General features: G+C 52.0%; 1 protein-coding gene across 1 annotated transcript in view; it reads right to left on the bottom strand.

The window, feature by feature from the left end:
- Window positions 1–601: 601 nt before the first annotated feature.
- The window catches only part of LOC308268844 (uncharacterized protein), a gene marked incomplete at both ends in the record, with an annotated part of 138457 nt that continues 114631 nt past the window's right edge, over window positions 602–24427 (bottom strand). Inside the window, 12 exons of the mRNA XM_080703948.1 lie at window positions 602–681; window positions 1048–1228; window positions 4282–4482; window positions 4917–5023; window positions 8394–8461; window positions 10743–10900; window positions 11014–11047; window positions 11515–11612; window positions 16221–16273; window positions 23297–23438; window positions 23552–23668; window positions 23833–23942. Of these exons, the coding sequence (XP_080560074.1) occupies window positions 602–681; window positions 1048–1228; window positions 4282–4482; window positions 4917–5023; window positions 8394–8461; window positions 10743–10900; window positions 11014–11047; window positions 11515–11612; window positions 16221–16273; window positions 23297–23438; window positions 23552–23668; window positions 23833–23942 (1349 nt within the window). The remainder of the gene's footprint in view (window positions 682–1047; window positions 1229–4281; window positions 4483–4916; window positions 5024–8393; window positions 8462–10742; window positions 10901–11013; window positions 11048–11514; window positions 11613–16220; window positions 16274–23296; window positions 23439–23551; window positions 23669–23832; window positions 23943–24427) is intronic.

Below are 24427 nucleotides of genomic sequence, written 5' to 3'. Positions count from 1 at the left end.
GCTGCCAAGGAAGGCAGCCACATGTTCACACCTGTCTGACCCACGACTTGGGGGTCAGCTGGAGATCCTCACCGGCTGGCTGCTGGCGGGTTCTTGGGGACTGGATGAGGCACCCCTTTTTTTCTTTCTTTCTTTCTTTCTTTCTTTCTTTCTTTCTTGCTTGCTTGCTTGCTTGCTTGCTTGCTTGCTTTTATTTGCAGTACTAGTGATGGAACCCAGGGGCATTCTACCTCCAAGCCACACCCCCAGCCCTGTTTTTTATTTATTTTATTTTATCAGTGGTACTAGGGTTCCTGGAAACCCTTCTACCTCTGGGCTACACTCCCAGACCTATTTTTATATTTTTTATTTGGAAACAGGAGCTCTTAAAGCCAGCGAGGCTGGCTTCAAACCTGCACGATCCTCCTGTCTCTGCCTCCCAAGTGCGGGGATTACAAGCGTGCACCACCGCACCTGGCTAGTCTTTATTTTAAAACAAGGTCTCACTGAGTTGCAAAGGGCCTCACTAAGTAGCTGAGGCTGGCCGTGAGCCACGATCCTCCTGTCTCAGCCTCCCGAATGCTGGGATCACATGCGTGCGTCACCACGCCGAGCGAGTGCGTCACCACCCTTCGGAGCGGGGAGCTCTGTAGATGGGCACACGCGTGCTGAAGCCGTCAGTTGGTGTTTCTGTCTGTGTCCCTGTAGGGCGGCTTCCAGTCACATCACTGTCTTCGTCTGCCCAGCACTGCGCCTTACATAGCACCCAGGGCAGTCACTAAATGTCAGGGCTCCCCGACTTGGTTGGGGTTGGAAGACAGAGGCAACGTACGCACGATGTTCTAGAATTTTCAAGCGGCCCACGGGGGCTTCATGTGCAGAGCGCCCTCAGGCCTCTTGGATGGGGCACCCTGTGCGGCTTATGAGTCTGAGGGTGCTGGCGAGAAAGTTTGGGAGTGCGCTGACCTCCAGAGAGGGAAGACTTAGTTTAGTAAGACCTAGAAGAAGAGATGGCGGTCTGAAGGAGGATTAATGCGGGTGGGACAGAATCTGAAAGAGCACGCCTACGAGAGTCAGGCCACGTCCCTTGGTGAAAGGCAAATCCAGCCACGAGCTCTGTGCCAGGGGCTGTGCCGGAAGCTTCCCTCGCGGCACGACTGCGTTGTATTTCACTTGTTTGGAAGCTCTGTTTCCCTCCTTGTATAGTTACGCAGACTGCAGCCATGGAGATGAAGTGGCCCCGGCTTCCCTGCGGCCCCATGACCACAGAGACGGGCCATGAGCCAGGGGTGCCTGGTGCTGGGGATGCTCTCACTCGCTGGCCGGGGTCTTTCTTTATTTTTTAGTTTTTGGTGGTGGTATATTGCTCAAACCCTGGGGCGCTCTACCTCTGAGGCACAGCCCCAACCCTACTTTATTATTTTGTTTTGAAAGTCTCACTAAGTTACCATGCACTGGCCTCAAATCTGTGACCCTCTCTCCCAGCCTCCCAAATACTGGGTGCAGGCGGTGCCGTACTCTGGGCGGGGGACCTTTGTTCTTCACTGAGGTAGCCCCTCCTGGGGCAATTCTGGGACCTGTGGGTCTTTACACTTGTGCACTAGCACCCCCTGCTGGTCGGTCCCTCGCGTCTTGTCGGGCCTGAGCCCTCTGAAACAGGATGAGTACCGGTGATCAGAGCCCGGTGGCACACGCTTGTAATCCCAGCATTTGGGAGGCTGAGACAGGAGGATCACGGTTTGAGGACAGCCTCAGCTACTTAGTGAGACCCTTTGCACCTAAGTGAGACCCTGTTTCAAACTAAAGAATAAAAAATAGAGCTGGGAGGGGGTAGAGCTTGGAGGTAGAATGACCCTGAGTTCCATTCCCCAGTACTGCAAATAAAGGAAAGGAAAGGAAGGCCACAGAGAGTCCCCCAGCTGTCCACGGGGAGCTCTGCCCTTGTGGCCGAGCCGGGGTGGGGCTGGCGTGGGTTGGATTTGGCCACCCGATGGTCCTGATGCTGAACCCATTCCTGTTTTTATCTGAATGGGCGAGCCACTTCATTTCTCTGAGTCTTATTCCTGACATCTGTAGAGAAGGGATGTTTGGGGTCAGAGAGATTAAGAGACTTGTCTTAATTACCAAGGCTGGTAACCAGAATCCAGGCAGTCTGAGCAGGGCTCCAAATGAATGAATGGATGGATGGACGAGTACGTAAATACAGTGGAGCCGAGCACGGTGGCGCACACTTGTAATCCCAGCACTTGAGAGGCTGAGACAGGAGGATCACAGGTTCGAAGCCAGCCTCAAGCAACTTATGAGACCCTGTTTCCAAATGAAAAACAAACGGGGCGGGGGCACCAAGAGCCTGTGCATGCATGTCATCGCCAACATGATTTGCGTTATTATGTGAGACTACAATGCACCAATAAAAGCACACACAAAAATAAAATAGGTCTGGGGGCGTAGTTCCACCCCCAGTCCCACAAAAAAAATTTTTTTAAATTAAATGTCATTGGCCTTTCAGTGGTCAGGCACTTACTTACCAGGTGCACACTGGGTCTAGGCTCGGGCCACTCACGGTCAACAAGGCTCATGGCTGCTCCTCTGACCTCCTATTCTTATTTATTTATTTATTTATTTATTTATTTATTGCAGTACTAGGGATGGAATTCAGGTGCATTTTACCTCTGAGCTACACCCCCAGCCCTATTTCCTATTTTCTATTCTTTATTTTGAAACAGCCCTATTTATTATTCACCGAGTTGCAAAGGGCTTCACTAAGTAGCTGAGGCTGGCTGTGAACCGCAATCCTCCTGTCTCAGCCTCCCAAATACTGGAATTACAAACGTGCGCCGCCACGCCCGGCCCTGGCCTCCCATTCTGCCTTGGCTCACTTCCCCATCTCAAGGCCCTTTATTTAACCTCATCTGCGAAGTCCCTTCTGCTACCACAGTGACATCCACAGGTTCCAGGGATTAGCGAATGTCTTTGCAGGACAAGGGGTATTCTGCCCAACTTGTCTGTCCTGTCGTCCCCAAGGATGGACATTCCAGCAGGACATCCATCTTGCCCCAAGGTCCCCGGGTGATGGGGTGTGTCCATACAGCGCCTAAGGAGATGCAGCCCCCCTCGGCCTGAGTGGCCTGCAGCCTAAGGCAAAACTTTAAGTAAAGTGATTCAGCAGAAAAGGGGCTAAGATGGCGCCTGGAGGAAGCTACGAAGGCGTGGTTTCCCCATTCATTATGGGTGGGGAGACTGAGCGGTTTTTCCCTTTCTACCTTTAAAGGAGCTTTCCGCACACATGAATGGCTCATGTACTGGCCTGGGATTGGCTGTGGACTACGTGCTAGTGATCTTTATTCCGATAGGCTAGGCTATTTCCCATGGGAATTCCCCTCGTGGTTTGGTGCTATATATATGATTGCTTGGAGAGAAATAAACGAGATCTTGCTTGACTTGACTCCCGGCTCATGGGTGTGTGTGTTCGAGTCGTCGGTACTCATCATCTCTCCAAGCCCGCCGCTGTTGGGCTGGATCCCAACACCCGGGTGCCTCATCCCACTGTTCATTAACTCAAAGTCCAAAAATAGCGCATAACTAGTGATAGGTTGGGTCCCCCCTTCCCCCGTAGGGCCCCGCAGCGGGGACAGGAGGCAGAACCCTGGAAGCCAGAAGCAGAGATATCACGAGAATCCAGGTGCCTCGAGACTCCAGGCATCACGAGGCTGACTCCAGAGGTCATGAGATTACAGATGCCGCGAGAGAATCGGCATTCCCACACTGCCAGCCCCACCCCAACCCCCCCTTTAAACATGGGTACTTCCGCTTTGCCCTGTGACTCTGTGGACTGTGTGTGGCTCATCCGTTCCTTCCCCCACAATCTGGATTTACCGTCCGCGTGGGGCCGTGTTTGATTAAAGTAGCTTTTTTGATAACTCGGCTGGTGTTTACCTCCTTTGCGACACCCCAGCTCAATTTAAATGTTACAACTAGCGACATCTACGTCATCACACCCAGCCTGGGGGCAGCTCTGAGCCCCCTACCTCGCCATCTGTGGAACCTACGAGACCCATGAAACAAGTCACCTGCTCCCCAAACAAATGGACAGCAACAGAGGGTGTGGTGTAGCTCTGTCCTCTGCTCGGCACCCAGATACTTGACATAGGCAAGAAAGGTGCCGGGAAGAAAGAAGAAATGGCTAGGCTCTGCGCTCAGAAAGACCAAACTGCTAAGCTTCTTCTTCCCAAACAGGAAAAGGGCAGGCATTCCTCCGGGGTCTGTCAGCACCTGGCTCTGAGTCCTGCGTGATAGCCGCACCTTTGAGAAGTGGGTCGGGGACCCTGCTGCTGGCGTCTCCCGGTCTCCAGCTGGGCCCCCTCTACAGGCAAACACTTGGCGCAAATCTAAGGGCTGGTGACTCTGACAACCAGGTTTGCAGCTCCCTGGACTCGAGGGGTCAGAGATGCTTGCAGCACTGGCTGAGGACTGATGTGGGTGTCTTCTGTAGACCCCGGAGTCCTGCGGACCGGGAGCAAGGGGCCACTCGACCCCAAGTCATAGAGGAGGAGAAGCAGAGGGGGAGCCGACGCAGGGAACTGGGGCTCGTCCTCTCTCAGACATCCTGGACTGTTCCGGTTGTAAATGGTGCAAGGGCTCTTTTCCTTTATTCAACTAAAATTTGTTGAACAAGAAAATTAAAACTAATAGGCAGCTCGGTGCAGCTTTAACAAATCTTTATTACAAAATCAGTAGGAAATAGAGATGAGAAAAAAAGAAAAAGCAGCGTGCTGGCGCGCATGCTGAAGAGCCCGAAAATTGAATTCTGACCCCTTTTGGGACCGCGGCCTTTAACTAGATTTTGTATTGTGTCTTCTTATCAGCGTCACCAAGGCAGTGGGCTGGGAACCTGTTCCTTAGGCAGGTGGTGCCTCTGTCTCGGACAGTGCACTTACCAAGCGCAGGGTCAAGGACCCACCTGCCTTCGCCTCTGTCGTATCGGGCGGTGTCGGCTGCTCATCAGCTCTGGGTGCGTGGAAGCAGCACACGGCGTTTACCTTTCCTACACCCAGGCCAGGTCGCAGAGGAGAGGAGGTCAGCAGCCACTGATGGCCTCTGTATAGTTTTAGGGCAAAAGGCTTTAATTGTTTCTAAGGCTTTTAAGGCTAAAGGCTTAGTTTTCTTTACATCCTTACTCTAGGTTAATCATTAGAACAAAGGGCAGAGAGAAAGAGAGAGGTGATAGATCAGGTCCCCCCCCCCTTTCCCATGGGCCCCGCAGCAGGGACAGGAGGTGAAACCCCAGAAGCCAGAAGTGGAGATATCGCGAGACTCCAGGTGTCACGAGACCCCAAACATCGCGAGACAGACTCCAGAGGTCGTGAGACTACAGAGGTTGCGGGAGAATCGGCATGCCTATAAAACACGGGTGCTTCCTCTCTGCCACATGACCCTGCTTGCCCGCGTGCCTCTGCTGTTTGGTCACTGTTTCCTTCCCCCAAGTCCAGAGATATCATATGTGTGGAGCTGGGTTTAATTAAAGCAGCTTTTGATTATTTGGCTGGAATTTACCTCCTTCACGACTCCCCAGCTCAATTTCAACATTACATTTGATGCTGAAACCTGGGAGGATTCTTGCATTTTTTTCCCTTTTTTGAGCCCCGGACTCTCTGACCCAACCCTCAACTGAACCAACCATTTTTTTTTAGACTGGGTGCACCCCAAGGCCCCACGCTGGGCCTGTTGGGCAGAGAGTACCCACCAGCTGCTTGCCTGCGAGGTCCCACACTGGCCACCTGTGCCGTCCGCTGCCAGTACCTCTGCCTGCCCTCCGCAACCGCCCGTGCCGCCCACCATCGCTCCGGCTCCACGCCCCTGTGTCCTGCAGAGGTCTTTCAGACCGGGTAAGCTCCCTCCCCTTCCTCTGGTCAGCAGATTTCTCTCTGGACGTAGGTCCTCCCTTTCTGTCGGTCCACTGGGATCTAAAAACCAAGTGCTTGGTGACCCGTTGTCCTCTGGTCTACTGGGACCTCCCCTGGACGACCAGATCACCCTCTGGTTTTGAGAAGGGACTGAGACATCTTTTCGATCTCTTAACAGTCCCCCTATTCCCAAACAATTGATCAGGAAAATGGGGACTCCTATTTCCTGTTCTTTGTTCTTGCCCGCCAACCAGATGGGAAGCCAGAATTCCAAAACAATGGGTCACTGAGGCCCAAAAACGGAACTCTGGACTTTAATACCCTGGCCGGGATCAGCAACTTTGAAAGCGGTCTGGTACATGGTCAGAAGTCCTTTATGTCTAGGCTTTCTTTTTCCTGCACTCCCGTCCCTATGACTGCACTCCCCCATGAGCCGCTGTTTTGTGATGGCGCATAATTGCTACCTTGTGACATCACAATCGCCATCTTGGCAGCCATCTTGTGACATTACACAGTCGTGACCTTGTGACCTTACACAGTCGCCATCTTGGTCACCTGTGACCAAGATGCAGGCGCCATCTAGTGGTTTTGCTGAGTTACAGACATAGTCGCCAGCCCGACATGCTGTTGACAGCGTCTAACCCTGCTGGGTTTCAGGTGCCGCTTTCTGAGGACCCCGATCCATAGAATCTCTCCTCACTGCCCCAACCACCATTCTATCTTAGGACAGTCTCCCACTCTAACCCACTGCCTCTCCCGGCCAAGGGGCCCCTAAGACATCTCAGACAGCAGAAAGTAGTTACGGACTCGGCCTTTGCCCAATATCACCAAAAGGCCAGGATGATAGGTCGGGTCCCTCCCTTCCCCCATTGGGACCCCACAGTGGGGACAGGAAGTGGAACCCTGGAAACCAGAAACAGAGATATAGTGAGACTCCAAACATCGTGAGACAGACTCCAGAGGTCCCGAGGCTACAGATATTGTGAGAGAACCAGCATCCCTATAAAACACCGCTACTTCCTCTCCACCTCGTGACTCTGCCAGCCGACTTGGACTACGTGTGACTCTCCAGACCGCATGTGACTCGTAGGTCCCTTCCCCCACAGCCGGCAGACCCCTCCCGAAGGTGCCGGTTGATTAGGCTGATTAAAGCCGCTTTTAATAACCTGGTTGGCTTTTGCCTCCTTCGCGACCCCCAACTCAATTTCAACGTTACAAGAGGGACTCTGCATTGTAACAGCTGCCACCCCTCCCTGCCTGGGTGCCTGCATAGCACCAGGCTCTGACTGCTTTTTTATATTTTGGAAATTAATACCAGAGCAATTTTCCAATACTGGCACATGGACCATCTGTAGGGCTAAGCATGTTTTGTGGTTGTGATACCAAGTTTCCCTTTTAATAGTGAGTCCATTTAAAGAAAACTCTTGAGTGACTAGTACATGTGGTACACACAGTGTAATGGTGTGAGATGGAGCCGTAGATTGTTCTTAGCTAGTTTTAGGGGGGGGGGGAAAGCCAGAACTGTTCTGCTGTAAACTTACACAATTTTTATTATTACAAAGGTAGAAAGAAGAGACAGAAATTAAAGCACTACATCAAAGAAATGTAGTGGGGTGCCTTGAGAATAAGACACTGAAGTTTTTGAATACCAAACACGTTTTATAAATATTATTATCTCCCATCTTTGCTTAACCAATAGTCTTCCTGACCTGACTAGGTGTAGATCCACCCATTAACTCTGGAGCAAGCCTTTTGATATGCTTATGAGGACTCACTCATCTTACACTCTGCTTGACCAAAAGCCTTCTTCCGATAGGTATAGGCCCGCCCTGTCTGCTGTGCAGGCCCCAGCCTTTGTTACGACCAAAATGTGTTACTTGATTATCAAAGTCAGGGGTCACATGGTATGTCTCTTCTTTGAGGGAGACTTGTACCATCCTCCAGCATCCTTGGGGAATTTTAGCCCGTCTGCTAGAAGTTATTTATTATGTAAACTTGTCTTTAAAATACAAAGGCCCTGGGCTACAACTCTGCTGTGCTCTTGCTAATCACTTCTGGTGCCCAGAACTCTGCAGGGTAACAGCTGCCTCCTCCTCCCTGCCTGAGTGCCCCGGACTTTTCCAGTACATTTTGAAATTAGTGCCAAAGCCATTTCCCAATCCTGGCACATTGCCTGCCACACAGAACTGCTGCCTGGGACCCGTGCCATCTGACATGGTGGCCACTGGTCTCCTAAAGCTATTTCATGCCTGTCACTTGGCTACTGTGACTGGCTGGTAGGGTTGCAAGTGTAGTGACTAGAACTCCAGGGGCCCACTCCTCCCAGGGCTGTGCACAGAGGCTTCCTCCCTGCCTGAGAAGTAGGGGTGAGAAGAGTCACCTTACAGTGGGGAGCCTGCTGAGCTGCCTCCGCTAGGTAGACAAGATTAGTATGGACAGAAGGAAGTTATGGGAATGGTGTGCAGCAGACACCTGAGGCCTTGGGGGCCAGTCCTGTTCTGACATACTCACCTGGCCCCTCAGGAGTGGGAACAGGGCCCTCGGGAGCCTGGGGTGGCAGTGATAGGACTCCTAGAGGCCTGAGGAGGCAGGTGAGGGAGGCCCAGCGTCAGGGACTGCAGGGATGCCTGACTGACACACATTGCCTACTGTGTTTACAACTGGGTGTCTTATCTGAGAGCTTCTTATCTCGGCTTGGCTGGCCAGGAACCTGGCTGGCTTTGCTGCTCCAGGCTCCAGGGCTGAGCTCTTTTCTGGAGGCACCAGGAATAACCCACTTTGTCATTCACTTTGTTGGCAAAATTCAGATTCCCTTGCTTAAAGGTCCTATTTCCTTGCAGGTTGTAAACTGGAGCTTCTCTCGGCTCTTAGAGGCTGTCTCCACCTTCAGCCCAGGAATGTGTGTTGAATCTCATTGGTGTTTCCAATCTCTGATCCCCCGTTTACCCCCTGAGCTCAGAGTTAAAGCATTGTGTGGTTAGGTCAAGCCACCCTCTCAAGGGCTAGTGATTTGGGAATTTATGTTTCTTGTGATACTGGAGATTGAACCCAGGGACATTCTACCTCTGAGCCAAAGCCCCAGCCCTATTTTATTTTGGGGGGTCTTAAATATGGTAAGTCGGGTCCCGCACTCATGTGACCTCTGCGCCATGTGATCTCTGCACGGGCGGGGGGGATGGAACCCTCACGAGAATCATGTGTTCCCACGAATAAACCCCTCCCCCTGAGATGCATACCTTAAAAGAAGACCCCACCTCTTCTAGCCTCAGATGGGCCGTGCGGATCCCCAGAAATGACCAGCTAATCCTCAGGAGGGCCATACCAATAAAGGCTGATATCATGCATATTGGATCTCTCCCGTGCCTTATGCTCACCGGACCTATACTTTATTTTACATCATGGTGCTGAAACTGGGTCTGAATTTGGGTCGGACTCTTATCCTTTGATCTGTGTGGCTCAAATTCACAACTGCCGCCCATGGCCTGCTGCCCGCCGCCACAGACGGCAGCCCGGAGGAACCACGATCACCTGCCCTGGAACGCCACCCGGAACACGGTCCCGCCGCCGTCTCACCGCTGCCCGGTCATAGAGGAACTCTTTCTGGCCCCGTGTCCAGCGGTGCCGCTCCCTGCCCTGCCTTCAGCCGTTGCAGGCAGGCTCCACTATGTGCACCCATATCTGACTTTGGGGCTTGCAACTGCCCGCCCAGCTCTGGTGGCTGAAGACCCTCTCCTGCCTGTCTCTCTCTGCCTGGCCTCCGTGACTTCAGTTTCTTTCTGCCCAGACCGAGGACCTGCCATGACAGTTTTACTTTTTGGCAGCTCCTCTCCACCCCAACATCCCGCTCTTCCCGGCTTCTGCTTCAACCCAGACTCTACATGCTACCTGGACCCCGGCAAGTACTCTGGCCCTCCTGCCCGTCCGGTCAGACCCACGTGGCCCAGGCTCAGAGTCTGCCCCATGCCTGACACACGGACTGGTAACCATGCCATTCAACTGGCAGCCATTTTACCCAGGCACATGCTAGCCCTGGTGGCTGCCGTCTTGAACTCCTCCTACTTGTCTCCCAGCCAATCCTGGGAGCCGGCAGCCATCTTGAATACCTCCTGGCCACACCCTTGTGGCCATCTTGAATCTGATCAACTCCACCATGTGCCCCTGACTCTGCAGCTTCTCAGCGTTTACACTGCAGTAAGCTTCCCCTTCACTGAGTAAGCAGGTTCCAGCTTTTAGCCCTTTCTGGACTTGGGCTTCCGGCTGTTAGATAAATCCAAATATTAGGCTTCCAAGTTCTCTGTGATTGGCCAGGCCAATCTACGGTTGTGTAAAAGAAACGGAGATGTCCTTTCTCAAACACAGCTCCAGTGTTTCTGGACGTTAGGCGGTTTTTGGGAAACCGAATCCCTGCTTTCGTCCTTGCCCGCTGACCAGTCATGGGGGGAAGTCAGTCATCAAAGATTGACTCCCAGTTCACATTAGGCCATGTCCTGGTTAATCTCCAGACTCTGGGTTTATCTGGGGAACTGTCCCCCGGGAAGCTAGTTTTTTTTCTGCACCGAGGCCTGGCCAACATATGATTTAGGTAATAATTTTTGATGGCCTGAGATGGGAACGCTAGATCTTAGGATGTTGACTGCTCTCAGTAATTTTTGCAAACGGTCCGCTATATGGTCAGAGGTTCTATACATACAGGCCTTCCTATGCCTGCGTTCCTGGCTTTCCTCCCTTCCCAGCTCTACTGCCCAAGTCATGCTGACTGGATATTCCCGCCAGCAGCGGCCACCATCTTGGTCACCACGTGGTAACTCGCAGGCACCACCTGGTGGTCTTTCTGGGTCACAGGCCTGCAATTCTGCTGACTCATGGCAGCCATTTTGCAAGGACACATGGATGCCGGAGTCCGACCCCGCCGAGTTACAGGCCCCATCGCCCTCTCTCTTGACCCGCTTCGTGAAGTGGCTGGTGCGGAAGGCGTGGTCCGTGTCCATGTTCCTTTTTCTCTTCCTGACCTTGCTCAACTTGACAAGAGACTGGGCTCTTTTTCCGCCAATCCCTCCAGTTTTATCAAGGAATTCCAACACATTGTACAAGCATATGATTTAACTTGGCGGGATCTTCATGTCATTCTAACCTCTTCTTTGACTCCAGATGAACATGATCGTATTCTGAAGGCGGCCAGGGAACGGGCCGATCAGGCTCACCTAACCAATCCATGGCTTCCTACTGGTACAGCTGTGGTTCCTTCTGAGGACCCCCACTGGAATTATGATGGCAAGGAGGGAATAGAAATGAGAAATCATATGATACAATGCCTTCTTGATGGTATGCGAGATGCCTCCCATAAGGCGGTTAATTATGATAAGCTTAGGAATATCACCCAGGGCCCAATTGAAAACTCAGCAGTATTTCTTAATCGGCTGCAAGAGGCCTTTACCCTCTATATGCCCCTATATCCATCTTCCGAGGCAGGCTCGGTTGTATTGGCCACCCATTTTATCAGGCAATCAGCCCCTGATATTTGGATAAAATTAAGAAAGGCTGAGGATGGTCCTCAAAGCCCTATCCGAGATTTGGTGAACATGACATTTAAAGTTTTTAATTCCAGAGAGGAACAGGCAGAAGTGGAGCATACACTCCGACGTCGCCAGATGGCGGATCTACAGTCCCAAGCCCTGGTAGCAGCCCTAAGGCCAGCAGAGTGAGGGCAGCCCTCGGGGCGATGAGCGCCACCTAGGGGAGGACAACAGCAAAGACAACCACCTCCAGGAGCCTGTTTCAGGTGTGGATTGAATGGCCACTGGAAAGGCGAGTGCCCTTGGAAAATCGGTGAGCCCTAGGTGCCTCAACACAGGGGGATCACCCTTCCAGACCAGGACCCATCGCTGGCCCTGTTCGGCCTGGCCGAGGACTGACAGCTCCTGGATCCCTCATCCTCCTTCCTCCATCCTCCTTGCTGGCCCAGGGTAACTCTACAGGTACAGGGTAAACCAGTCTCCTTTTCGGTGGCCTGCTCAGTCTTTCCATCCTTTCAGGCCCTAGTTTCCCTTCCCAAATCTCAGTCCAGGGGATTGATGGCAAGTTCTCCTGCCCACGCACTACAGGCCCTCCCTTACAGGATAAAATTGCTCTGCCCGAGGCTTAGGCCATATCTAAAAGGGCTCTGTTACTACAGTTCCATGACAGATTCTCTTGCACAGTGTTGGGGCCTACCAAGCTTTCTTTGTTCTCGGCATAATTCTCTTTGATGTCTTTATTTTAGCAGGTCCACTTGTTTACATACTACGGTGCTCTCCCTCTTCGGATGCCAAACTGCCATGAGTATTAAACCTCTGAAATCCGTTACTGATGCTCCTGGTTCAATGGTATGTTTTCATTTGACCAGATGGACCCAAACCCACTCACTGTTGAAAAGAGTGGCCTGTGTTTCTCTCAGGAAAACACTGCTATGAATGACTCTGGTCTAATGAAAAACTGCTAAAGGGGCGGTGTATGTCTTCCTCAGGGAAAAGGCTGCTATCATATTAATAAATCTAGTGACAATCTACCTCATATTTCGAAGGGTTCCAAAGGCCAGCAGCCGCTGGGCTCCTTCCCTTCTGGGCAAGGGCCAATAGCTGATGGGCCCCTGCCTTTCCCAGGACTTGCTCTCACGATTTTTTTTTTCTTTAATAGCCCCTCGCCTGTTCAAGTCTCCTCAAACGCACATCACCAAGCTGTCTAGGGTAACCTCCAATTCTTGCTGCAGCCACACTCCCACCTGCCCACTTCTGGTGGACCCGACCTCTCCCAGCCAAGGGAGCCGCCCTTACGATGCCCCTTGACAGCTCGAAGCATCTCAAGAGTCTATTTTTTGCCCATTATCACCAAAAGGCCAGGATGATAAGTCGGGTCCCGCACTCATGTGACCTCTGCGCCACGTGACCTCTGCACGGGTGGGGGGGTGGAACCCTCGCGAGAATCGTGTGTTCCCACGAGTAAACCCCTCTGCCCGAGATGCATACCTTAAAAGAAGACCCCGCCTCTTCTAGCCTCAGATGGGCCGTGCGGGTCCCCAGAACTGACCAGCTCCATCCCCGAGAGGGGCTGTACCAATAAAGGCTGATATCATGCATATTGGACCTCTCCCGTGCCTTATGCTCGCCGGACCTGTACTTTATTTTACAAAATAGAATCTCATTAAGTTGCTGAGATACTTGCTAAATTTCTAATGCTGAGCCAGGGTGGTGGTGCACACTTGTAATCCTGGTACTTGGGAGGCTGAAACAGGAGGATCACAGATTCGTGGCCAGCCTCAGCTATTTAGTGAGCCCTCTGCAACTTAGTAAGACCATGTTTCAAAATAAAGGATAAAAAAAATAGGGCTGGGGGTGTAGTTCGGGGGTAGAATGCCCCTGTCTTCAATCCCAATACTGAAAAAAACAATTTGCTGAGGCTGGTCTCAACCTGTGACCCTCCTGTCTCAGCCTCTCGGGTACTGGATTACAGGCATATCCAGCTGATTTGAGACATTACATCTTCAAAATCACTTCACGGCAACACCTGGGGTTGTATTGAACATTTGGGAAAAGAGGCATCCGCCAGTTGGGAATCAGGTGAGTGGAGGGGTGTCTTAGAATGCTGCCCTCTGAGGGGTCTGCAGGTGGAGCAGCGTAAAGGGTTGAAGTGTGTTTTAGAACCAGACAGGGCCCTTTAAGGCAGCAAGATGGCGTTTCCCTTCTTCACGCCGCTTTCGTGGCTGGTGTCCTGGAGCTTTAAGAGACTGAGCCCACCGCGGCTCTGGGATGTTGGTTTCCAAAGTCCAGACTTGGCATGGGAAAGAAACGTTGGTGGGAAGGGCCTTTTTTAAAGTGTGTGTATGTAGCACGGGGTACATCCAACGCAAACACAGACGGAGTAAACGCGCATGGACGTGGTCCAAAGGAGCCAGGGAAGGGAGCGTTTATTAGACAGAGGTGAATGTTCAGGTCCTCCTCCTCCCTCCTCCGAGGGCTCCTGGGGGATGAGACCCTTGGCTCTGAGGCGCTGGGGAGGCCTTTTGCCACGAGCATCCTGTTTATCCCGTGGTTCTGGGCCTGTAATTCACTCCAAAAAAGAAAATCTCGTGAAATTATTTATGGAGAAAGAATGAGGAATCTTGAGTAACAGGAAAGCAACCGGGCAGTTTTGCAAAAGTCCCAGCATGGGTGGTTTGGAACTAATTGGAAAAATATGCCTCATCTCCGACAATTTAATCCTTATTTATTTATTTTTTTATTTTTTTGCAGCTCCTGGGACCTTAAGTGTTCCCCGCAGGTTTAAGGGTGTCATCGGCTCCAGGGTGGTCACCATGGTGACCAAAGGGACACAGGACTCGTGGCCCAGGGTCCCCCAGGTGTGGCCGGCTCAACTGATGCCACCCTTCCTGGCTGCGGCACCAGGGAGAGCAGCCTGGGATTCAGTCTGGCTGAGCTTCCCAAATTCCAGGTTCTGGGGGCATCTGGGAACCCAGAGAAGCAAAGGAAACAGACAGCATTAGGAATCTGCAGCTTAGGGACGCCCGGCCCTTGGGTTCTGAGCACAGCGACCAGGCCCTCTACTCCTGTACGGTTATTTTCAGACACGGAAGTCCATGACCCCTGCCTTCTCTTCCTCTTTGGGGTTCGCTATAAGAAAAGTTCCCAAGGACAGACGATCTTGCTGGGCTCTGCCCCACCAGTGTCTTTAGGAGAGAAACCCCCTGGGCAGCAGAGGAACTCAGCCCTGGCGGGTTCCAGCCCCTCCCCGGGGCTCCCCCACCAGGCTCTGCAGAAACAGCGCCTGAGCTGAGCCCACGCCTCAGCGTTGCCAGGGGCCTAGATGCCCGGCCCCTGGCCGTCCAGGCTGCTGCCTGTGATGTATAAGGTGGGGAGAACACCCCCCACCCGTTTCAGGATGAAATGCCGTGCACAGAGCCCCGCCCCCCACGGACCAAGAGGTGAACCTCTATTAGAGCTCTCTGGGTTTGCGGTTTCCTCTTACCCTCTCCACTTCCTTCCCAAAACCCCAAAAGAGGCTTCACAGGAAAGGAAGGGCCTCTCAGATCCCGGAGCGGAGCTGGGAACACTGTGCCATCGGCCTGGCTGGTTGGGCCCCGGGTGGCGGGTTGCTGTTTACCCCTAGGAAGGCTGTTTGATCGCTTACTTTGGTACCTAACCCCTTAGTGAAAGCTGGCCTCATCTTTCAGTGGCTTCTCTTGAATTTTCCAGAGTAAACATAATAATTCTACCTCTTTAGCCAGGTTTGGTGAGGCACACTTGTAATCCCACTCAGTATTTGTGAGGCTGAGACAGGAGGATCGCAGGTTCAGAGCCAGGCTCAGCTACTTAGTGAGGCCCTTCGCAACTTAGTGAAACCTTGTTTCCAAATAAAAAATAAAATAGGTCTGGGAGTATAGCCTGGGGGAAGAAGACTTCTGGGTTCCATTCCCAAAACCACACAAAATAATAATAATAATAATAATAATAATAATAATAATAATAAATTTTAAAATAATAAATTAAAAAGTGCCCTATGACCAGGATTTTTCTCCTCTAATATATTACTGCGACACTGAAAGGTGTCCAGCACAAAGCCTTCTTTAACACACACTGGGCTCTGCTGCCTGCTTCTAATGCTCAGGTACCTTTGACTTTATCCTTTTTCGGTTTGTTTTTGGGTGCTGGGACTGAACCCCAGGTCCTCTGCGTGCTGGGGAAGCACTCTGCACGGAGCTGCACATGCAGCCCCTCCCAGCAGGGCATATCTGTGAATATTTCAATTAGGATTTTGTGCACTGATTTATATATAAAAGAAATTCGGCCTACGGTTCCCCTTCACCCGCTGTAGTTGCTGGCTTGTGATAGTAACAGTCTACGGTTCCCAGTAGAAACTTTGGAAGCCTTTCTCTAGACCCCAGGACAGTTTAAATAGCCTTGGACTCTCTCTCCCGCAGGCCAAATGGGTTTCACCTGCCAGGCATCGCCGTCCCCTCTCCCCCACACCATGTAATTTCTTGGGCAGGGGTCTGTGTCTACTTTCTATATTCCGTACTGGTTTCTGTCCGTGTGCAGCTATTCTTAATGTGGATTTCCACGAGTCTTCTTTCCTGCTGGGCTTGGAGCTTAATCTCTTTTTCATGGTGAAACATTGCCTTATATTGGACTTTGGGGTAAGTGAGTTCAGGATCAAATTGACATATGCAATTTTTAAAAAAGCACTTCCCACTGGCTGTAATTTCTCATCATTTTTGAATAATGAAATTATTTTGAAATTTCTTTGGAATCGTTTCTATTCCCCTTCCTGCTTCTCTCACTTTGGATAGAGTCCCAGACGTGGACTTACTAGGTCAAAGGAGGACTTCTCAGACTCCGGGAAGGCGCTGGAGGTGGCGCTCGCTGGACGCACACTCACGGAGTTTGGCAGTGCCGATCTGGCCTCAGCATCACCAGCCCTGAGCATTCTCATTTAGAAACTAATTTTGCATCACAATAAATGTCTGGTCATTACTTTCATTCTAATTTGATTATCATTCAAGTTACACTTTCCCCTTAAGGCTGACCCATCCGATGTGCTTCCTCTTGTCACTTGCCCGCTGGTGTCCTTTACCAAAGTACCTCAGGGAGGCTCAAAATTTATGTTTTTCATTTGCTCTCTACATGCTAAAGCCAAGGGTATTGTTTACTGTTTGTTTGAGATGGGGTCTCTTTAGGTTGCCCAGACTGGCCTCAAACGCCTTGGCTCAAGCAGTCCTCCTGCCTCAGCATGCTCAGAAGCGGGGTGATAGGTTCTAGAAACCATATCCAGCCCTATTAATTGATTGATTGTGTGTGTGTGTGTGTGTGTGTGTGTGTGTGTGTGTGTGGTACTGGGGGTGGAACCCAGGGGCTTTCTACCTCCGGGCTATCCTCCCAGACCTATTTTATATTTTATTTGGAAACAGGGTCTCACTAGGTTGCTGAGAACCTCACCAAGTAGCTGAGGCTGGCTTCAAACCTGTGTGATCCTCCTGTCTCAGCCTCCCAAGCGCTGGGATCACAAGCGTGCGCCATCACACCCGGATTTATTGATCTTTTTGATGCAACCATCCCTCTCCCATCTGGTTTTCTTTGGGCACACACACGCTCACACACCCACAGCTTACAAAGCACCGATGTTGTCAAATCTACCTTACCAGGGAAGAACTATTTTCCCTCCTGTATCCCTGTGGTGTCCACAGCCCCGCTGTGTTCTAGATAAATAATATTTGACTGACAGAGTGTGGGCAGCAGAGTGTGGGCATAAGGGGTGCTTCTGTGATTTCCTTTCTGGACTGGAAATCACCGATCCATGACACATAATTAGAAACCAGCCACGGGGGGTGGGGGGGGGGGTTCGCGAACTACAGCTCAGGAGACTGAACGTCTCAAGGCGCGCGTATCCCGGTAACTCGGAACCCAGGAGCCCTGGTTCCTTCTCTCCTGAAATGGGGCTCGTGCATTCCTCATCGGACTACGGTTAGGTCTAAGAAGCATCTCCCAAAGTCCACAGAGAAGCTCTGGGCTTTGGGGTTTTCTGGCTGAAACTTAAGACAGGCAGGTGTTCAGTCCTCCTCCCCAGTTCCTCCAGGGAGGCAGGACCCGCTTCCTGGGTCCAGTTCACTCTGAAGCTCCTTCTTCTAGACTGTTAAGCTCTGCTGTGTGTCAGGGATTCCTGTGTGGGAAGGGCGGGGACCCTGAGCCTGGCAGGTTGCCCCCCTCCTCGTGGTGCCATGTGGCCCGTTGCTCCAGAATCTGGAACCCACCAACTGCAGCCCAGAGCTCAGTGTAGGGCTGGGGGTGGCTCAGTGCACTTGCCCAGCATGCACAGGGCCCTGGGTTCCATCCCAGAGCCAGACAGAAGGGAAGGCTCCTGTGGAGATGGAGCGGGCTCGAGGGAGCCCCCTACTGGCGAGTAGGTTCCCACCAAGCCTCCCATTTGAGTGGCCAGAACCCCAGCAATCCAACAGGCACATTCTCAGATTCTACTACCTTTATTCTTCCATTGAAAATGTGTGAGAAAAGCCCGTTTAAAAAAAAAAGTGAAAATCTTTGAAAGTTGTATTTGGGTGGCCCCGGTTCCTGAGTGCCCATACCATGTGTCCTTTGGAAAGGGGGACCTCCCCAGTAGTGCCCCCCAAAGCATTCAGTTCCAGCATTATCTATCTCCAAGGAGGGAGGCTCCCAGCCAGGCTTCTGGTCTGAGACCAACGGTGCCCCGAAGGGAGTTCATGCCCCATGAGACTCTGGGGTGGGCAGGGAAGCAGGTGCCCAGCGTCCAGGGAGCCCCGCTCTGTCTGCGCAGTCCCCAGCCCACGGCTTAGCCTGCACAATGTCTGTCCAGCGAGTGAACAAGTATCTCGGGCAAAAAGGCTGCTAGAATCTGCCTTCCTTTTTTTTTTTTTTTTTTTTTGGTGGGGGGCAGGTGCTGGGGATCAACCCAGAAGCATTCCACCTCTGAGGTACACCCCCAACCCTACTTTTACTTTTTTTTATTTGGGAAACAGAACCTCGCTAAGTTGTAACGGGCCTCACAAAGTTGCTGAGGCTGGCTCTGAACCTGTGATTCTCCTGTCTTGGCCACCCAAGTACTGGGATTCCAGGCGTGGACCACCACACCCTGTGAGTCCAGCTTCCTTTGCAGAGGTGAGCGCCCTGGCCAGGCTGTGTCGGGGAAGGTGGACAGTTACCCCAGCGGGTCGGGGAGTCGGTCCTCGGCATTCTTAAAGTGGTGGCGGATGGTCCTCAACAGTGCCCACGGGATTCTGTTCTGAGTTTCCTGGCATCGTTTGTGTGGGTTCACCTGGACCCAGCCAGGAGCTGGGGTTGGAGCGGGAGTGGCAGCCCCGTGTTGGCTTAGGCAGGATTTCAAACTGTACAGAGAAGAGAGTAAACGCTATTTGGGTGGCCGAGGAGGGCACCATTGTTTTCTGGAATCCCCGTGACCGCCTCAGCTCAGATCCCACCGCCCCCAACCATCACCCTCTCTCCTTTGTGCACGGGGCAGCCTGGGGAGTTGAACGAGCTCTGTCAGGAGTACCAGGGACCTGGGGAGGGTGGAGACAGCAGCTCCCAGCTAGAGGGAGAGCGGGACCTCAGCACGCGAAGCTTTGGGAGCAGAGGGTGAACCCAACCCAGGGAGGAAGGAATTCCTGGGCCAGGGCCAGATCCCGCGGCAGCGGAGGAATCACAGACAACTGGCGACCTCTCGATGATTTCTCTTGGCTTTTAGAAAACCGACCCTGGCCTTCAAGTCTCAGGCGCCCACGACGAGGCACAGACCCCACTGGCTCAGGGCTCCAGACCCCGGTGGGCCCCCTGGGGGTATCGCCATCAGCAGGTACATTTTTAAAATTTCTTTTTCCATCCCCTAAGACTTCTTTTCCTGGCTTTGCAGGGTGATGGGGTCGTCATTTGACATGTGGTGGAGGCGGCGACACTGGGCACCTGTGTCCCTTCCTGCTGCTACCGTTTCACCAGGACGTTCATTCCTGCTTATCAAGGGTATTGGTCCGTGGCTTTGTTGTGTGTCAGGGTAAGACGCTGGCAGCAGGGCGATGCTGGGCTCATGGAGTGAATGTGGAGGCACTTTGAGCTCTTCAATTTTGAGGGAGAGTTTGAGGATGGTTGGTGTGGGTCCTGTAATGCTTGGCAAATACTCCAAGGGAGGCGTCTCTTCCTGGGCTTTTCTCTCCTGCTGGAGTTTTGGCCATTGATTTGAGATCCTTGGTAGTTACAGCTCTATTTAGATTTCCTATTTATTCATGATTCAGTCTTGTTTGGGGGGGTGTTTCTAGGAATCTGTCCATTTCATCTAGCTTGTCCAGTGTGCTGGCATACACTCATTCACAGCATTCTCTTAGAGTCCTTTTTATTTGTGGAAAATCAGATTTGAGTGCTCCCTTGGCAAAGTCTGATCTTAGTGGAGTCTTCTTTCTTAGTAAATCTAGCTAAAGATTTGCCGGCGTGATGGTCTTTTCAAAGAAGCTAATCCTGGTCTTACTCATGTTTTTCTACTGTTTTTTTTTTAACTTCCTACTTCATTGATTTCTGCTCTAATCTTTGTTTTTCCTTCCTTCTGCTGGCCTTGGGTTTTTTCTTTTTGCTAATAAAGTATAAAGTGAGGCTGTGGGTTGAGGACTTCTTTCCTAACTTACGCCTTTACAGCTACGGGTTTCCCTCACATGCTGCTTTTGCTGCATGTCGTGAGTTTTACAAAGTTATGTTTGGTTTTCATTTGTCTCGAGATACTTTCTAATTTCCCTTATGATTTCTTCTTTGACACACTGGTTGTTTTAGGATGTTTTTTCATTTCTATATATTTGTGGAAATTGTGCTATTGTGATTTCAATCATTTTAAGTTTATTAACTCTTGTTTCATGGCCCAACATACAATCTGTCCTTACAAGTGTTCATGTATACTTTTTTATTTTTTATTTTTTATTTTTTTGTGGCACTGGGGTTCCTGGAAACCTTTCTACCTCCGGGCTACACTCCCAGACCTATTTTATATTTTATTTGGAAACAGGGTCTCTTAAGCCAGTGAGGCCGGCTTTGAAACTGCATGATCCTCCTGTCTCTGCCTCCCAAGCGCGGGGATTACAAGCGTGCGCCACCATGCCCGGCTCCATGTGTACTTTTAAAAAATGTATATTCTGGAGGCTGAGACAGGAGGATCGCGGTTCGCGGACAGTCTCAGCTACTTAGTGAGGTCCTTTGCAACTCAGTGAGACCCGGTTTCAAAATGAAGAATAAAAAATAGGGCTGGGAGTGTAGCTCAGAGGTAGAATGCCCCTGGGTTCCATCCCCAGTACTGCAAAAAAAAAAAAAAAAAAAAAAAAAAAGACATTTAGTTAATAATATGTATTTATTTATATTTTTGGTACTGAAAGTTGAACCCAGAGGCATTCTGTCTCTGAAATACATTCCAACCCTCTTTTATTCTTTTATTTTGAAGCAGAGTCTCGGGAAGTTGTGGAGGACCTTGCTCAATTGCTGAGGCTGGCCTTGAACCTGCGATCCTCCTGTCTCAGCCTCCCAAGCACTGGCATCACAGGCGTGCGCCAACACACCCGGCCTAACAATCTATTTTAAACTAAAAGTTTAAGTTAAATTGCATACGTGTATTCTTCTCCTTTGTAGCCCTGCACTCCTGTCTTGTTACTGATGCCACGTGTGTGTGTGTGTGTGTGTGTGTGTGTGTGTGTGTGTGTGTGTGTATTACTGGGGATTGAGCCCAGGGCCGTTCTATCTCTGAGCTGCACCCCAGCCCTATTTTATTTTGAAATAGTGTCTCACTAAGTTGAAGAGGCTGGCCTTAAACCTGCCATCCTCCTGTCTCAGCCTCCCAAGCACTGGGATTACAGGCGTGCGCCACCACGCCCGGCTACGTTTGTGTCTTGTGTGCCTGTGGGTCCAGGCGTGGGCAGCATCTTCGTTGACCCTTGGCGTGCTGGGCATGTGTTCAAGTCGCCGCCGGAGCCTGATTGTCCTCTCTTGCACCCACCTGGTGGGGCCTGGGTGTCCAGGGTAATGCTGACTTGATGAGTTATGGTTTCGTTTTGCTAGTCTGCAACAGCTGTGATTAGTTGTAACTTGCCTGTAAAACCACCTTGGCCTGGTGTTTTCAGTTTTGCAAATGTTTTATTTGGAAATAATTATAGATTCCCATGAATCTGCATAGACAGGACTGAGCGGTCCTGTTTATCTCTCGTCCAGTTCCCTTCAGTGGTTTTCTTTTCCATAATTATAGTCTATTATCGAAACCCAGAAATTAAGCCGGGAGTGGTGGTGCACACTTGTCATCCCAGTACTTGGGAGGCCACAACAGGAGGACCACAGGTTCGCGGCCAGCCTCAGCAACTAAGCGAGGCCCTCCACAACTCAAAGAGACCCTGTTTCAAAATGAAAGATAAGCTGGGCGTGGTGGCGCACGCTTGTAATCCCCGTGCTTGGGAAGCGGAGGCAGGAGGATCACTGGCTTAGGAGACCCTGTTTCTAAATTTAAAAAAATATAAAAAATAGGTCTGGAACTGTAGCCCGGAGGTAGAAAGGTTTCCAGGAACCCCAGTACCACACACACACACACACACACACAAAAAAAACACAAACAAACAAACAAACAACAACAAAAAAACAAGATAAAATAGGGCTGGGCACTTGTAATCTCCGCGGTTGGGAGGCTGAGACAGGAGGAATGCACAGGTTCGAAGCCAGCCTTAACTGGCTTAAGAGACCTTGTTTCCAAATAAAAAATATAAAATAGGTCTGGGAGTGTTGCCCGGAGGTAGAAGGCCCCTGGGTTCCATCCCCAGTACCACTAATAATAATAATAATAATAATAATAATAATAATATAATAATAATGATAAAATAGGGCTGGGAGTGTAGCTCAGAGATAGAACACCCTGGCTTCAATCCTCACTAACACACACACACACACACACACACACACACACACACACACACATATGCCATAAATTAACACTGGTAAAATCCATGTAGGTGTAAATTAATGTAACCAGCACGATGACCAAGACAGAGTTCTTCCTTCACTCCTGTAATCCACTTGCAGTGACCCCACCACGCCTGACCCGGCAGCCACCAATGTGCCATTTCAGGACTTCTGTGTGTACCGGCATTTGCTGAAACGTCCACCTGTCATAGGACACTTTGGCTGTGCCCGGTTTTGGCGAGTACAGAGAAGGGTCCTGCGCACGATCATACGCGGGGTTTTGAGCATAAGCTTGGCCTCCTCGGGGATGAATGTTCAGGATTTGTGTTAGTGGCTTTCCATTGTGGGACAAATGCCTGGGGAAAACAACCCAGGAGCAAAGGTTTATCTTGGTCAACGTTTTAGAGACCCAGTCCAAGGTCGGCTCACTCCAAGGCAGTACCATCAAAACAGAGAAAGAGGGGGCATGGTGACCCCTCGAGGGCACCCCCTCCTCCAAGTACGCCCTTCCACACCGCCCAACATGCCATTGAGTCATGAATCCATCAACAGACCAGCCCACTGTTGAGGAAAGAAGGTTTTATCGTCCAATCAGTTGCCAAGAGCCAACGCCACACCCCGCTGTGCTGGGGTCCAAGCCCTCAGCCCGTGAGCCTCTGGGGGAGCCTCCAGGTCCAACCCAGAGCTGGAGCGTGGTGGCTGCATTGAAAGCAGCACTTTTAGCTGTTTACAAAATTGCCGAGCCGAGCGTGGTGGTGCACGCTTGTAACCCCAGTACTTGGGAGGCTGAGACATGAGGATCGCAGGTTCGCAGTGAGCCTCAGCTCCTTGGTGAGCCCCTCCGTAACTTCGTGAGACTGGGTTTCAAAATAAGGAATAAAATCCTGACTCTCCCTTTGGGGTGGAAGGCAGGGGCCGCACAAGAGCCAACGTGCCCGGGGCCAAGCTTACCGCACTGCGTGGGCCGGTCCAGGGGCACGGCGCCTCGGGCACACAGATGCACATAGGCGGCTGCCAGGCTGCAGGCGGGTTGGAGGTCAGTGGGGTCGCAGGCATCCTGGAGGCAGAGGCTGAGGAAGGGTGTGGGGTCCACCTGCAATCAACACCCCAGTCACTGTCCCTGCCCGCTGTGCTCTTGGGAGAGGCTGCAGGGACAGCACCGGCCACATCGGGCCAGGGCTCCTGCCAGGCCCAGCCGCCACTCACCACCCGGAAGCAGCTTCCCAGGCTGGAGCGGGGGTCCTGGAAGAAGGCCAGGCAGGCGGGGCTCTGCCCTGGGCACGGCTGCAGAGTCCTCTCCACGGCCCTGCAGTCCCCACCGACCTGGTGGGACAGACACAAGACCAGGCGCGCCATCTTCTCCTGGACAGACTCCCAGGGTCAGCCCCATGCAAGACGCCCACCCGTCATCTGAGCAGCTCCCCACCCTAGGGCAGCCTGGCCCGCAGCCCAGGGAGACGGCAGGAGGGGCCGGCCCAGCAGCTCACCCCCCAGGCCAGGGCGAGCTCCTCCAGGTCATGGGCCACTGCGCCATCCGGCAACATCAGCTCATCCCCTGCCTCGTTATCATTGGTGCCCAGAAGGCCGGCGGATGCACCTGCGGGGCAGGAGGGGCCCACCGTGAGAGCGCGCTGCCCCGTGTTCTAGGACCGGTGTGCCGGGAACAGCAGAGTCCCGCCCTCCAGCTGCACCCTGGGCTCTGGAAACCATCATCAGAGCCGGAGAGCAGGAAAAGGATCCAAGAACACACATGTGCCTCTCCCTGCGCCCGTCCACTGTCCCCGGCTCACGGGACAGTTTGCCCACTCCCCAGAGACTCCCAGGGCTGCCCAGCCGGGTCAAGAGACCTCACTCTGAGCGGAGGGGCTGAGTCTGGGTCGGAACCCTGGGCCCAGATCCTGCTCTGTAGCCACTGACCCCGGAGCAAGGGCAAGTCTTAACCTCTGTGGGTCCTCTGTAAACATCACAAGAGCTGCACACGGAGAACTGCAGGACTGCTAGACTAGAAACCAGGCCAGGGTCGCCATGTTCAGAGATGTCGCCACCCTCGGAGGAGGACGGACTGTCCCAGCAGGGAAATGG

Source organism: Muscardinus avellanarius, assembly GCF_963383645.1.
Source record: "Muscardinus avellanarius genome assembly, chromosome: 10".
NCBI classification, from domain to species: Eukaryota; Metazoa; Chordata; class Mammalia; order Rodentia; family Gliridae; genus Muscardinus; species Muscardinus avellanarius.
Note: the sequence above shows the minus strand (reverse complement) of the source record. Positions and strands in the feature narration are given on the sequence as shown.